At 42.7% G+C, this 16977-nt stretch overlaps 1 protein-coding gene across 2 annotated transcripts in view; it reads left to right on the top strand.

The window, feature by feature from the left end:
• Nucleotides 1–4969: 4969 nt before the first annotated feature.
• Nucleotides 4970–16977, top strand: part of LOC118401373 (A disintegrin and metalloproteinase with thrombospondin motifs 20-like) — a 147375-nt gene continuing 135367 nt past the window's right edge. For both annotated transcript variants that reach the window (XM_035798833.2, XM_035798834.2), the window contains exons 1-3: nt 4970–5374; nt 5621–5985; nt 12846–13017. In XM_035798833.2, coding sequence (XP_035654726.2) covers nt 5284–5374; nt 5621–5985; nt 12846–13017 — 628 coding nt within the window. In that variant the 5' untranslated portion in view covers nt 4970–5283. The remainder of the gene's footprint in view (nt 5375–5620; nt 5986–12845; nt 13018–16977) is intronic.

Below are 16977 nucleotides of genomic sequence, written 5' to 3'. Positions count from 1 at the left end.
AAAACTTGCACTATTGAGTTGAGTAAATGATCAACACTAGTAAAAAGATCAAACAGGAAGAAAACACTTGAGATCAACACATTGTTCTGCACACATGTCCCTTTTCAGAGTAGAGTCCAGATTGAACAAAGATGTGTTAATCTGCATGAAATATCTTCTCCTCAAAGCCAATTAAGGCCCTCCAAAATACAGTATACCACAGAAATAATTTGAAGACAAAAATGTGAAACATTATTCAAATAAATATTCCAATGATATTCTATAAATAAAGGGAATTATGACATTTGTTCTCCATATGTGAAGTCTCTGTTTTAGAACAGCATACTATCTGATCTATCTGCTGTAGTCAACAGCAATCATCTATTTCTCTGGTTCCATGATGCTCCATTGATGGGTTGTGTCAAAACACAATGGACTGCATGCAGTCTGAGGGAACAATTCCCTCTTCACACTCCCTGCTGCTGCATTTCATCCAGTAACCCTTTCAGAGCACATACACCCCACCCCACCCTGTTCCCCTAACCTCACAGGGTCAAGCCAGGCCACAGGACTTGGTAGGAGGAAAAGAGGGGAAACTCAAGAGTGTTCCATCATTCGATGACAAACCTGCTCATCATGTGGAACTCATAGGCACTAAACGGCACTTTGTTAATGTCATTGTCATCTGATATGTGGAGGAATGACCTCAATATGCAGAGAATTAGTGGCTGCCAAGGGCATTGCTTCTCTTTCTCTTTTTCCTCCTGCCTGCATGCTTTCTGTTCTGTCCAAGACTGGAAAGGCTAGAGCCATCAACTAGAGTCATTGACCACACAGTGAGCGAATTTCAGTGCTGTTTGTAATATTACATAAAACTATGTGAGCAACAAATGTAAGTTATGGTCAACTGCGAGATCAGGTGATTATCCTCCAAATCCCATAATTCCACAAGTCCTTCAAATGGTCCGATGATGAGGTATCTAATGCATGTCCAACAGAAGAGTAGGCAGATTGGAGTTTTCCTCTTTCAATCTTGTTTTGAGGGCAGCTCTGCCTCCACGGCAGACATTGATGTGATTGGCTACATTTAGGCAAGTATTCACAATTGGTGGAGATAATTTTAGTTAAGAAAACAAGGGCTTCAGATGCAGTAAGCGGAGGGGTTATGACCATGTGACAGAATGCCTGACTCTCAGCACATCTGGTAATGGGATAACTAAGTAACATAATAATAAGCCTGCTGCACTTTTCATTAACAAACCATTGCATCTGTGGAGGCTTAATTAAAAGGTGTGTCGTTATACAGACAACCCCATACAGGCACTTGGCTCATTTTAGGAGTAGTCACTGAGTGCCGTAGGTGATGGGAATGATGTTTGTTTGGGGGAGGGTGGGAATAGGGGGTAGGTACGAGGGTTAATAAAGTGATGACCTGTTTGGCAAGACAGCGGAGGATTATGTCCCTACACTCTTAGAAAAAAGGGTTCCAAAAGGGTTATTTGGCTCTCCCCATAGGATAACCCTTTTGGTTCCAGGTAGAACCCTTTTGGGTTCCATGTAGAACCCTGAGTTCTACATGGAACCCAAAAGGGTTCTACCTGGAACCAAAAAGGGTTCTTCAAAGGGTTCTCCTATGAGGACAGCCAAAGAACCATTTTAGGTTCTAGATAGCACCTTTTTTTTCTAATTGCGTATACCTTAAATAAATGTGGTTTGTGGTTTCTTCTTTGTTTCTTCTTTCTGGTTTCGTCCTGTTCCCTTGGTTTCAGGGAGTTGGACCTTTGTGTGCTCATGTACCCTTATTGTAAAGCACTGGAATAAATCAGAATGTCCATAAAGTTCACTGTAACAGTGTATCTATGGGGGAAAGCTGGAGCAGTAGGTTCATCACCGTTATAGAGCTATTCTACAGAGCAGTTGAGTGTGAATTGAACTGCAGTTGGACTGTAACTGGTTACTGTTTGTCAAATTCAATTATTCTTCTACATTCACAGTATGATCTTGATTGTGAAAGAGCTCTGAGAGCGGTTTAGGAATCAATGGCTTCATGGGAGGCTTGGAAATCAATGAATAACACATCAGGGAAGCATCAGATTGAGGAGCTACAGTAGAAAGATTTACTTCAACTGAACAATCACCACATCTTAGGAGGACCCCTCAGATTCATACGCAGCTTAGGTGCTTGCACAGACACTGTGGTGCTTGGACAGACACTGGCCGTCCAAGTGCTCAGTTAAATTGGCTTCACTCTATATTAGAATGGATGAATGCTCTCGTTGTCACCATGATAGGCCTAAAAGAGTGAAGTCAGTGACATGCATTATTTAGTTACCTCATCTATTGGCTCCTGCAGTGAGCCTCACTTTGAATTACTTTAAAGGTCCAATGCAGCCGTTTTTATCTCAATATCAAATCATTTCTGGGTAACAATTAAGTACCTTACGATGATTGTTTTTAATTAAAATAGTACAAAATAAAATTTAAAAAAGCATCTTCGCAAAGATCAATTTCTCAAGCATGAATTTTGCTAGAAATGTCCGGAAGGTGGAGGGGGAAACTGAAAACTAGCTGTTATTAGCAGAGAGGTTTGGAACTCTCTTTCTTATTGGTCTATTAAGTAATTTACCGCCTGGTGATGTCAACAGGCAGGCAAAAACTCCATCCCACCAAAACAGGCTGAAATGTCAGGCACTAAAATGTTCTTTAACTAAAATGGCATTATATTAATTTTCACAATTTCACAGTATTATTACAATCTCATAGCATGGAAATATATATAAAACATTGTTTTGAGTGGACTGCACCTTTGAGTCCAACTTTCCAATGGCAGTGGATAGCATGCAACAAGCAATGCAACTACAGAGGAGGTTTCTGAATAGATAATGTCGTTGAGTCTGCTTGAATGTTTTAATTTTAATTTTAAAGTCAGCGCAAACGACCTCACTGTAACACTGTAAACTGTATGCACTGTATATATTTACCATGGCAGCATCGCTCCCTCTGCTTATATAGCTTTATCCCCTCTGTAAATTGTGTATTCCTACTGTAATCTGCCTATACTCCAGAGTTTCATGTTTACTGTACCGATATTGTATATTCTGTATGATGTGGACTTGTGTCTCTATTCTGTTTGTTTATTGTCTGTTGCAGGCAGCACCTTCACACTGAGACAAATTCTGGGTTATGTGTAAATGTACTTGGTGAATAAAGATTATTCTGATTCTGACCAGATCCCAAAACTATTCCGGGGTACCCTCCGAATATAATCATGCACAATGAAGTGACATTTGTGGCCAAAGAAGATGAAAAAACATGGTCCCTTTCAGATGTCCATCAAGTGTGTGCTAGACAGTACATGCCCAAATGCCTAACTAGGAAGTGAACTGACCAGAGCGTTTATGAATTAGAGACACAAAGTATTCTAAACACATGAAATGAGTAATGCTAATAGGTGTAATAATGAAATTCTTATTTTGTCTCAAACTGTATTATTGCTCCGGCTCCAAGGTTTCATTAGAAAAATAAATCCTTCTTACTTTTATGTGGGCTTTTTAAATACTCACAATACTGTATGTAATACGTAAATGAATGATAATAGATGATTGACATACTCATGCAAAATGATTGACTTACTTTCAATATCAGATAAGAGGTTTGCAGTGGGCTCTGTAATAGTCCGGCAAAACATTTGCTAACACTTTACTTATAGGCCTACTGTATAAGTAAAGTCTGCAGGTATAATGCTTTGTAACTTGATATAAGAAAGTTTAGCATTTATAATAATGCTTATATAATAAGGCTCACGACTGCATGGCCAGGCATGACTCCAACACCATCAACAAGTTTGCCAATGACACAACAGTGGTAGGCCTGATCACCGACAACGATGAGACAGCCTATAGGGAGGAGGTCAGAGACCTGGCCGTGTGGTACCAGGACAACAATCTCAAGACAAAGGAGATGATTGAGGACTACAGGAAAAGGAGGACCGAGCACACCCCTATTCACGTCGACGGGGCTGCAGTGGAGTAGGTTGAGAGCTTCAAGTTCCGTGATGTCCACATCACCAACAAACAATCATGGTGCAAACACACTAAGACAGTTGTGAAGAGGGCACGACAAAGCTTATTCCCCCTCAGGAGACTGAAAAGATTTGGCATGGGTCATCAGATCCTCAAAAGGTTCTCCAGCTGCACATCGAGAGCATCCTGACTGGTTGCATCACTGCCTGCTATGGCAACTGTTCCGTCTCCGACAGCAAGGCACTAAAGAGCGTAATGAGTATGACCCAGTACATCACTGGGGCCAAGCCTCCTGCCATCCAGAACCTCTATACCAGGCAGTCAGAGGAAGGCCCTAAAAATGGTCAAAGACTGGAGCCACCCTAGTCATGGACTGTTCTCTCTGCTACCGCATGGCAAGTGGTACCGGAGTGCCAAGTCTAGGTCCAAAAGACTTCTTAACAGCTTCTATCCCCAAGCCATAAGACTCCTGAACAGCTAATCAAAGGGCTACCCAGACCCTCCTTTTATGCTGCTGCTACTCGCTGTTTATTATCTATGCATAATCACCTCTACTAACCGGTGTACCCCCACTTTGACTATGTACCGGTACCCCCTGTATATAGCCTCGCTATTGTTATTTTACTGCTGCTGGTTAATTATTTGCTATTTTTATTTTCTATTTTTTACTTAACACTTTTTTTCTTTAAAATTCTTACTTGTAAGTAAGCATTTCACTGTTGTATTCGGAGCATGTGATGCCTCTCTAAGTATCAAAATGCCAACTGACTGGTTCATTTTGAGATGATAATAAGACATACAGGCAGGTTTAGTAAATTCATTTATCACTATTGCAGTTCTCTTTTACCATAGCATAGGCAACTCACAAAAATAAGGCTACAGACCGCTCCAAATTGTATGGTGGTCGAGGCACACTCACCATTGGCTCTCCGGCCTAGGGGCGGGTCTTGTTTCTGATGTTGGCGAGCGTTTAGGGTGCAAGGGGTGTTCTATGGATGGCGAAGGAAAAGCTTACTTGGCACTGATCCCTCCTTTCCATATAGACGTAGTTTACGTTAGGCATCAAATACTCTGTAATGTATCGTAAATAGTGTATGCAGAGGATAGTGGATGCATGTTTAATAATGCGATGAGGCCAATGCACTTTGCAAGACTTGTGCTGCAGATAGTCCCCGCAGATCCCACGACCTGTTGCTGAAGCCGGGAGGAGAGAGAAGAGGCGCTTGAGAAGGATAGTACTGCATTGGACACGAGAGCCCGTGGTTTCTTCGCTGAGGAAATCATGCAGTTTGCAATCTGGCTGGTTGGACTAATGTGTCATCTGTCAGCACTTGTCCGCAACTCCTTGGAATACCGATTGCATCCGAAACAAGGTAGCCTACATATCTTGTTGATTTATAGTAGGATCCACCCGGTTAAAATGCAGTTTCTGAGAGTATGTTTAAAATGTTTAGTAGGCTAAATAGCACTGAGAAAATATTCCAGTAGAGTAACAGTACATTGTAGCCTACATGTTCTCATATAAAATAGTTGAACGTTCAAAACTGTTACATTGACATCTCTATTGGATACATTTATTACCGTTATAAACTCTAATGCACGTTTCCCTTGTCTTTTAGAAAGTTTCATCAAACAGTTGTCGTCCTATGAAATTATCACCCCGCTGCGGATAAATGATTTCGGAGAATCATTCCCCCACAAATTGCACTACAAAAGGAAACGGAGAAGTATACATGCAGATTATTCGGCTGGTTTACGTGCTCACTACAGAATTGACGCATTCGGACAACGCTTTCATCTCAATCTAACCGCCGACTCCGGTTTTATCGCCCCCACATACACTGTGACACATTTGGGAGCGGAACACAGCAAATCAACTGAGTCCCGCCAACAAGACCTCAGCGATATGCGTCACTGCTTTTTCCGCGGACATATCAACGCCAAGATTGAATCTACCGCTGTCTTCAGTCTGTGCACTGGCCTTGTGAGTATGACTCTAAACTTAGTTACTTTTTAACAGACATTGCTGACAAGTCTCCAGGGTAATTCCCATTTCAACGGATTCCAAGCATATCCCTCATAACACACTAGTTAAGTGCATATGTGTAACATGAGCATGTGTGGCTTGACATGTGTCATTGACCACAGTGTGAGCAGGGACAGCATCCCATTTTATGCCTATTCAGCAATAATACCACTGGGGTGATGCTGCTATTACACACGATTTGCATAATGTCCTCTGCTGGATATTGTTTACATAGCGGGTATCTGTGACATACATGTGTTTTTTAAATGATGAAACACCTTGGACACATGTTTGTTTTTATTGTGAAAATTACAGAATTGCACATAGCCTAGGCCTCTTGGAATATACAGTACCAGTCAAAAGTTTGGACACACCTACTCATTCCAGGGTTTTTCTTTATTTTTACTATTTTCTACATTGTAGAATAATAGTGAAGACATCAAAACTATGAAATAACACATATGGAATCATGTAGTAACCAAAAAGTGTTAAACAAATCAAAATATATGTTATAATTGAGATTCTTCAAAGTAGCCACACTTTGCCTTGATGACAGCTTTGGACACTCTTGGTATTCTCTCAACCAGCTTCACCTGGAATGCTTTTCCAACAGTCTTGAAAGAGTTCCCACATATGCTGAGCACTTGTTGGCTGCTTTTCCTTCACTCTGAGGTCCAGATTGTGAGATTGTGTTGAATAGATGACTTTATGGGTCAGATAGGATTACTGTACAAGGGCAGGGTTTGAACTCAAAGGGGTTTTGCCTGGGGTAACTGGCACTGGCCATGTATCAGATGTTCTGCATGGCTGTATAACTTAACTAGCACGAAACACCATCAACTGATTGTGTTTCAGTGAATCACACCCTTCTCTTACCTCTTTTATTTATGTACGTTCATGTTCAGTGGATGACTTCAGATATACTGTACATACAGATAGTACCTCACCTTCTGGAAAAATAAGAAATAAGATATAATATTTATGAGATTTGATTGTCATCCTGGCCAACTTGATGTACTGCTCTTTTCCAAACATTAATGTATGACTTCAAGCTCCTTTTCAAATGTGTTTGCATCTGTAAAGTTTATTAGTACCCTCTGTGATGTTGTCAATTCAATTAAATTCAAGGCGCTTTATTGGCATGGGAAACATATGTTAACATTGCCAAAGCAAGTGAAGTAGATAATATACAAAAGTGAAATAAACAATAAAAATGAACAGTAAATCAAATCAAATGTATTTATATAGCCCTTCTTAGATCAGCTGATATCTCAAAGTGCTGTACAGAAACCCAGCCTAAAACAACAAACAGCAAGCAATACAGGTGTAGAAGCACAGTAAACATTAAACTCACAGAAGTTCCAAAATAATTAAGACATTTCAAATGTCATATTATGTATATATACAGTGTTGTAACAATGTGCAAATCGTTAGTCATATCATCAGTCATTGAGAATGACAGGACAATAGGCACAGAGAGAGCATCAATACACCCATGGCTCTAGGCTATTAGGTCATAAACGCGTTGGCCTAGTCTCTGAGAGCGGAGGCTGCTGGGGCTTCGTTGGACGAGCACATTTTGGTGTGATGAGGTCATTAAGGGATGATTAAGCCTCTAAAACAAAAGAGTCATTTTGAGAAGGAAGTTTCCCTTGTCTCTGGTGCCCAATGGCTTCCCTCCGGGGAGGCTAGGGACCTTGTGTCTTTTCACAGTGTGCTGTGACATTCTGGGTAACAGGAGAAAGATCTTGGGCTGTGGATAATTACTAATGAAGGTGCTGAGAGGAACCTAGAGGACAACTCACACCGTGGGAAATGTGTGTCCTTGGGACTTTCTCTGTTTAAAGGAACATAATGGGGGTACATTCAGAATATCCCCTATGTATCCCATATGTCCCTCTCTCTGTTTCTACAGTCAGCTGCCAAGTGATGGATGTCTATGTAAAGATCCGATGCTAGACACTTTAACGGTCTATTTAACCTGAGCGATGGACTGTCTTCACTGTACGTCACATTAGATGAGTCAGCCTATAGGGCATGACAGTGGTCTTTGCTAGCTGTGTGCCAACAGACAGAGATTCCTCACCTTGGACATTGTGGAGTTCCCTCCACCATTGCCTTGAACTGAAGCTCTCTGTGGAGTCCCCTCCACCATGGCCTTGAACTGAAGCTCTCTGTGGAGTCCCCTCCACCATGGCCTTGAACTGAAGCTTTCTGTGGAGTCCCCTCCACCATTGCCTTGAACTGAAGCTTTCTGTGGAGTCCCCTCCACATTACTGTACAGTACCTGAGTGAAAGGCTGACATTAGCCTTGACATTACTGTACATAGTACCTGAGTGAAAGGCTGACATTAGCCTTGACATTACTGTACATAGTACCTGAGTGAGTGTATCAGGCTGACATTAGCCTTGACATTACTGTACATAGTACCTGAGTGAGTGTATCAGGCTGACATTAGCCTTGACATTACTGTACATAGTACCTGAGTGAAAGGCTGACATTAGCCTTGACATTACTGTACATAGTACCTGAGTGAGTGTTTCAGGCTGACATTAGCCTTGACATTACTGTACATAGTACCTGAGTGAGTGTTTCAGGCTGACAGTGCCTGTCTGCACTTTGACGTAAACATAATGTTCTGCTGAATGGGATAGGCTGCTACAAGATGTCTTCTGCTTGATGGCCTTGTGCTCAAACACTTCCCCCCAGCACAAACTGCCAGCACCATGCCTCTTAATGATACAGTGTAACTGCTCAATGCCAGTACATTCACATTCATTCGTCAACTGTACTGCTTTCAGAGGAGCAGAGTGGGGCTGCCTTCCTGCACTCAAGGTAGTTTAGTTTACACACAGTATACAAGGAGAGAGAGAGAGAAAGAGAGAGAGAGAGAGAGAGAGAGAGAGAGAGAGAGAGAGAGAGAGAGAGAGAGAGAGAGAGAGAGAGAGAGCGTCTGCCAACTTGCAGAAGTTTGTTTCCTCTGCTTTGTGTCATGTTATTACAACCCAGTCATTATATTGTACTTGGGCTCAGATTCATCTCTCATCATATAGCTAGGCCTGCAACACTTAGGCTTTCCAAGATGCAAGGGTGCTACGGGGCAAGTGTTTATAACATCTATTGTGAACGGAAAAGAGGAACTGTACATTATTATTATGGTTGTAATGGATATTATTTTCCATGTCCTATCTGGATATTTTCCGTTGTCAAACACCGACCACTTGTGGAGATGGTCATTGAAATTTCCCCCAAAAGATAACATTCCACTGCACAATATCCTGTTAAAGTGTGCGTATGAAATTACCATACAAACACCTTTGTCTTCACGGCCGAGTGAGCCAGCGAGTGGCTGTCTGTTGAACTAAGCAGCTTTGTGAGGGCCTCCCTCATCTGCCACATCAATATTTGCATTGCTCTGACAGCCGCCTCTTCCTGTCACGATTAAAGTATTGCACTCTCAAATACCATAAAACAACAGTTTTTTTTATTTTTTAAATTCTACCCCTTGTCCTCCACAATTTCATGGTATCCAATTGTTTTTTAGTAGCTACTATCTTGTCTCATCGCTACAACTCCCGTACGGGCTCGGGAGAGACGAAGGTTGAAAGTCATGCGTCCTCCGATACACAACCCAACCAAGCCGCACTGCTTCTTAACACAGCGCCATCCAACCCGGAAGCCAGCCGCACCAATGTGTCGGAGGAAACACCATGCACCTGGCAACCTTAGTTAGCGGACACTGCGCCCGGCCCGCCACAGGAGTCGCTGGTGCGCGATGAGACAAGGATTTCCCAACCGGCCAAACCCGGACGACGCTAGGCCAATTGTGCGTCGCCCCACAGACCTCCCGGTCGCGGCCCGTTACGACAGAGCCTTGGCGGTGGACCCAGAGTCTCTGGTGGCACAGCTGGCGTTGGAGTACAGCGCCCTTAACCACTGTGCGACCCGGGAGGCCCATAAAACAACAGTCTTAAAGCCACCGTCTGTATTTAGGTGACATGCTAATGGTGTGTGATATGAAAGAAATAAAATACAAATGCATTATTATTTAGGCTTTTTCCCATCACTGCAACTCCCATACAGACTCGGGAGAGGTGAAGGTCGAGAGCCTTGCGTCCTCCGAAACACGACCATGCCAAGCCGCACTGCTTCTTGACACACTGTTCACTTAACCCGTAAGCCAACCGCAACTATGTGTCGGAGGAAACACCGTACAACTGGCGACCGTATCAGCATGTATGCCTCCGGCCCGCCACAGGAGTCACTAGAGGGTGATGGGACAAGGACATCCCTGCCGGCCAAACCCTTCCCTAACCCGAACAATGTTGGGCCAATTGTGCGCCGTCTCATGGGTCTCCCGGTCACGGCCGGCTGCGACACAGCCCGGGATCGAACCCGGAACTCTAGAGACATCTAGAGTCAGTGCCTTAGACTGCTGTGCCACTCGGGAGGCCCGTCATATGAAATGACACTATTAGATATGTGTCAATCAAGCCCATTTTTTCTCATCAGATTTCCTGAGGATGATGCTGTCATCTGACCCTTTATTACACAATGTCCTTAACTCAAAGAATTAAATAATTCTTCAGGCATTCCAGAATGCAAATTATGGAATTTGCATTAAAATAAAATCATTTTATTTGCAACATGCTTTGTAGACAACAGGTGCTGACTAACATTGAAATGCTTACTTACGAACCGTTCCCAACAATGCAGAAAAAAGAAAATAGAGAAATAATCAAAAAGTAATAACACGTAATAATAAATACACAATGAGTAATGATAACTTGGTTATATACATGGGGTGCCAGTACCAAGTCAATGTGCAGGGGTACGAGGTCATTTAAGTAGAGATGTACATATAGCCAGGAATAAAGTGACTAGGCAACAAGATAGATAATAAACAGTTGCAGCAGCATATGTGATGAATCGAAAACAAGTTTGTGCGAAAAGGGTCAATGCAGATAGTTAAATAGTTAACCAAATAGTGGCTTGGGCTTGGGGGTAGAAGCTGTTCATGGTCCTGTTGGTTCCAGACTTGGTGCATCGTTACCACTTGCTGTGCAGTAGCAGAGAGAACAGTCTATGACTTGGGTGGCTGGAGTCTTTGAAAAACATTTGGGCCTTCCTGACACCGCCTGGTATAGAGATCCTGGGGGGCAGGGAGCTCAGCCCCAATGATGGACTGAGTATTTTGTATAAGCGTCCGGAATAGTATCCCGCTCCTTGAAAGCGGCAGCTCTAGCCTTTACCTCAGTGCGGATGCTTCCTGTAATCTATAGTTCATGTACACTGTGGGGACGACGACAATCATGCACTTAATAATGGTGCTGGTGTGTTAAACTCCTCAATGCCAACGTATGTAACATATTCCAGGCTGTGCTAGCAAAACAGTCCTGTAGCTTAGCATCTGCTTCATCGGACCACTTCCATATTGGGCACGTCTATGGGACTTACTGTTTGAGTTTCCTGCTTTTAAGCAGGAATCAGGAGTATAGAGTTATTGTCGGATTTGCCAAACGGAGAGAAAGTGAGAGCTTTGTATGCATTTCTGTGTGTGGAGTAAATGTGATCGAGAGTTTTTTCACCTCTAGTTGCACTGGTGACATGCTCATAGAAATTATGTAAAACGGATTTCAGTTTAATTTTCTTGTTTGTTTATGGCCCTATACAGCTCATTGAGTGTGGTCTTAGTGCCAGCATCGGTTTGTGGTGGTAAACAGGTACATAGTTTGGTCTATAGCTTATCATGAGGTATTCTAACTCAGGCGAGCAGAACCTTGAGTCTTCCTTAATATTAGAGATCACACATTAGCTGTTGTTAACAAAGAGACACACACATCCCCTCTTTAGCTTATCCGAAGCTGCTGTTCTGTCCTGCCGATGCAAAGAAAAAACAGCTACATGTGCAGTATATTATCCATGTCCTCGTTCAGCCACGACTCTGAGAAACATAGGATATTACATGATGGCCTATCCATATTGCGCGGCAACATGATCAGACATTCAAATACTGGCCAAATTAAGATCAAACATCTGTACTAAGAGGGATTACCAGTGTGATAAATGGTGATTGACAGAGACCTCTCTAAGTAGTATTTTTCTGTTTGCCTATTTTCCAAGGTGTTCCCATTTCTACCAGCTAAAGAAGACTGTACTTTTTAGATATTCTTTTTGCGTTATTCTTGTGTTTTTCGGACCAATCATGGAACTAATGATGCATAGTACACTGTGTACTTTACTAGTACTCAACATTTACTCAGAGAAACAGCACACATGCTATAACAGCTAGGTACATCACTCACATCAATCACTGATACATGGTGCCAATAGCCGTTATGTCCTGTATGAACAAATGTAATAATTAGGAGTTGAGTTGAGTTGTCTCTAGATCTATGTCTGGGACAATACAGGACATGCACTTTCTGACTGGTAGGGACTACTCAAAGGAGTTCTCTAGACACCAGTCCTATCATGCTACAGATGTAAGATCTTAATTTGATCACAATTTTGTTGTTGAGAATTTTCCTGCACAGCAGGAAATGCAAACTTGTAGTGTATTTGATGTTGAAAAAGGCTTCTAAAGTTTGTAATTTCCACTTTAAAATGTCAGACTTGATTTCTCCCAATGAAAAATGTATTAAAATCCATTAATTATAATTCAAATAATAATTCACATTTCCTGTTTCTGCAGGATTATTTTCTTGCTGTAGCAAACTGGCTCTAATGAAGATCCTACATATGCGTAGCTGCCATACACACTTCACAGACCTCCTCTAACCAACTCTTCTCTCACAATCTACCCTCTCTCCTCCAGATGGGGACTTTTACAACCCAGCATGGTGAATACTTCTTAGAGCCCCTGATGAAGGCGGAGGAGGGGGAGGAGTACGACGAGGAGCACAACAAACCTCACCTCGTCTACAGACAGGACAGGAAGAGGAGAGAGAGTCCTGCCAGTGAGCCCACGCAAGCCTGCTCAGCTTCAGGTAACAGACCTACCTACCACAGTCTGCCCCTGTACTAACCATAGTCTGAATTCTCTCCTATACTGTACTATACTATACTGTATTACACTATACTAGAGGGTTTTCCAAACTCGCCCCCCCAGGTGCACGTTTTGGTTTTTGCCCTAGCACTATACAGCTGATTCAAATAACCAACTCATCATCAAGCTTTGATTATTTGAATCAGCGGGGTGAGTTTGGGAAACCCTCTTATACTACGCTATGCTACACTACACGACACCACACTATTTTTGTATTCACTTTTATTTATTCAGGGGAGCCCAATTGAGTCCAGGGTCTCGTTCCCAATGGTGCCCTGATTACAAACATTTACTCAGAACAGGAAGAACAATTTATATTACAATTAAAACAAGACAAATAAAAATAACCACAAGGCACAAACACAACACCACAATTTTAGCAAATAAACCACTATAATCAATAGAAAAAACTGCAATCCTCAATGAATTCATTCAACACCCGAGTCCTAAACTACAATAGCGGCAGGAATTTTGTAGGTTATTTCAACAGTGGAGGGCACTAAAACTAAAGAAGGAATTACCTAAATTGGTCAAGAGCAGAGGGACCTCAAGAGTTAACCAACCCTGTAAGCAGGTTTTGTTGCTCATTCTTTTATATGTTAGCAACGAAGTTAAGTAAGTTTGAAGCTTGTGTAGCAGGGCTTTGTAAACATAAAGGGAATAATGAATTGATCTACTGGACTTCAACAAGGACCAGCCAACCTTTTGATACAGGATGCAGTGGTGAGTATTGAAACTGTCGAGAGATATAAAAGAATAGTGCTATGATAGACGGCATCCAAAGGTTTAAGAGTAGTCGCTGCTGCAGTCTGGTAAATGGTGTCACCATAATCAAGAACTGTCAGGAAAGTTGACTGTACAATCTGCTTCCTGCTATTTAGGTAAAGGCAAGGTCTATTTCTAAAAACGAAGCCCAATTTGAGTCTTAGCTTTTTAACTTTAAACATTAAGTCTTTGGCAATCCAAATGCCCAGATATTTGTAGGTGGTGTCCCGATCAATGGGAGAACCATCCAATGAATAAATATGTAGTCCATCTGAAACATTCTTGTGAGAACTAGAGAACAACATGTATTTAATCTTGCCTGAATTATACAATACTACACTGCACTTTACTATACTTCACTTTACTATACTTCACTACACTACTTTACACTATACTTTACTATACTAATCACAGTCTAATTGTTACTGGGGTTCCCCTCACACCTGCTCTGTGTTGTAGTTCACTCTGTGCCACAGCCGTAATAGCTGCGATAACAGCAAATTATACTTAGTTACGATTCTTGACTGCGGGTTTAGCGAGAAGATTTGAGTCTTGATTGTCATTGACATTCTTTATTTAATTAAGCTAAAATGTGTTCCAGCCAGCCATTACCTCCTGAGGTTTTTATTCTCCTTTCTGGAGTGTTCACACCCAAGACTGCGGAAGAACAGAGGAAGAAATAATTGCTTTTTAGTTTTCTGCAGATCAATTTTGAAACTGGAGAGCACTGCATTTTATAAGCTGCTTTTAAATGTTCTCCATTTCATTAGAATTTTAAGAGCTGCAGACTTTAGGTGGTGGAGAGGCCCACAAAAAGCAAAGTGACCCAGCAGAGTTCACCCTGACTCAGGGCCCTTTAAAGATGGCTCATGGGGAGCTTTGTGGGCGGCCTTTGTTGGCTGATGCAATAAATATTTTATGTGCTGGACACTTGATTTGCTTGTTGTCTGGACCCGGGTATTGTGTGCTGGTTGTGGCCATTGTCTGCGGCTGGATTTAAAGTAGTTGGAGTGGCCTGAGGGGCCAGGCCAAAACCTCCTTAATATGCTTGCCTTTCACTCCTTCAGTCTGTGTGTGGCAAACACAGAGGGGCAAAAATCTGGAGGGTCTCACTATCAGCCAGGCACTGGAGGACTTTAAAATATGCTCTCTCTCTGTGTAGACACTGTCAGACAGTGGGTGGGAGGCGGGAGCCTCTTGAAAGGCCTTGGTTTCATATGAAGGTGTAGCAGCTCACACAAGTTGTGGGTCTATCCACCCAGTCTCCATGTAATATCTTTCAAACCTCACAGATTAGATACAGTAGGTTTTTCTATTCAAAGTACCAAAGCAAACACATTCTTACTCCTCACTTTTTAATACGTCAATAGGCTCTTGTTATAACATAGATATATAGCAGGAGAAAGAGAAGACACCTGTAGAATGCCTCATCAAAGGGCAGCAGAGCAGACACACAATGAGGCAGGATTAAAGGACAGAGACGACACAGGGCCGGGTTAGGACAGGAGCACTGTGAGGTGTCCTGGGCTGTGGTTCCACACCCTTATCTGATAGGCTCCTCTCCAGATGCACTGATAAATGCCTCTCTTTGAAGGCCACAGTAGGTCTGCCTGCCTGGCTGGCTGCTAGTAGGCCTTGTTTCTTTTTATGGGAATGTGTGCAGTGCACACACTGACTGCTACTATCAGGTCAGGAGTTGTTCTCAAAGCACAGCACAGGTATCAAAGCACAGCACAGGTATCAAATCAAAGTTTATTGGTCGTTTACACAGATATGTAGATGTTATCGCAGGTGCAGCGAAATGCCTTTGCGGTCTAAGAAACTGCATCGTAGTGCTAGAGGCGTCACTACAGATCCGGGTTCAATCCCGGGCTGTGTCGCGGCCGGCCGCGACTGGGAGACCCACGAGGTGGTGCACAATTGGCTCAGCGTTGTCCGAGTTAGGGGAGGGTTTGGCCGGCTGGGATGTCCTTGTCCCATCCCGCTCTAGCGAATCCTTGTGGCGCATGCATGCAGACCTTGGTCACCAGCTGAACTACCAATTGGAGATCACGAAATTGGGGAGAAAAAGGTGTAAAAATTACCCCCCCCCCAAAATATATATACATTAATCTCCAACAGTGCAGTAATATCTAGCAATACAATAACAATACACACTTAATCCAAAAGGTTAGAAAATATCAGAAATATCAGAACGAGCAATGACAGAGTCCAGAATATAAATGTGTATATATATATACATAGTATATACAGTATGGACAGTATATTAATAGAAAAGGTATGTACAGCAGTAGTTACTGTATATAGGATGAGCAATGATTAGAATACAATATATACACTACATGACCAAAAGTATGTGGACAGCTGCTTGTCAAACATCTCATTCCAAAATCATGGGCATTAATATGGAGTTGGTCCCCCGTTTGCTGCTATAACAGCCTCCACTCTTCTGGGAAGGCTTTTCTCTAGATGTTAGAACATTGCTACGGGGACTTGCCTCCATTCAGCCATGAGAGCATTAGTGAGGTCAGGCACTGATGTTGGGTGATTAGGCCTGGCTTGCAGTCGGCGTTTTAATTCCTCCCAAAGGTGTTGGATGGGGTTGAGGTCAGGGCTCTGTGCAGGCCAGTCAAGTTCTTCCACACCAATCTCGACAAACCATTTCTGTATGGACCTCGCTTTGTGCATGGGGTCCATTGTCATGCTGAAACAGGAAAGGGCCTTCCCCAAACTGTTGCCACAAAGTTGGAATTACAGAATCGTCTAGAATGTCATTGTATGCTGCAGCGTTAAGATTTCCCTTCCATGGTACTAAGGTGCCTAGTCCGAACCATGAAAAACAGCCCCAGACCATTATTCCTCCTCCACCAAACATTACAGTTTGCACTATGCATTGGGGCAGGTAGCGTTCTGCTGGCATCCATCAAACCCAGATTTGTCTGTCTGACTACCAGATGGTGAAGCGTCATTCGTCATTCCAGAGAACCTGTTTCCACTGCTCCAGAGTCCAATGGTGGCTAGCTTTACATCACTCCAGCCAACACTTGGCATTGCGCATGGTGATCTTAGGCTTGTGTGCGGCTGCTCGGCCATGGAAACCCATTTCATGAACTTCCCGACCAACAGTTCTTGTGCA

The sequence above is a fragment of the Oncorhynchus keta genome, chromosome 22 (genome assembly GCF_023373465.1).
Source record: "Oncorhynchus keta strain PuntledgeMale-10-30-2019 chromosome 22, Oket_V2, whole genome shotgun sequence".
In the NCBI taxonomy this organism is placed as follows: Eukaryota; Metazoa; Chordata; class Actinopteri; order Salmoniformes; family Salmonidae; genus Oncorhynchus; species Oncorhynchus keta.
The sequence above is the reverse complement of the archived record's forward strand: the minus strand, read 5'-3'. Positions and strand labels throughout refer to the sequence as shown.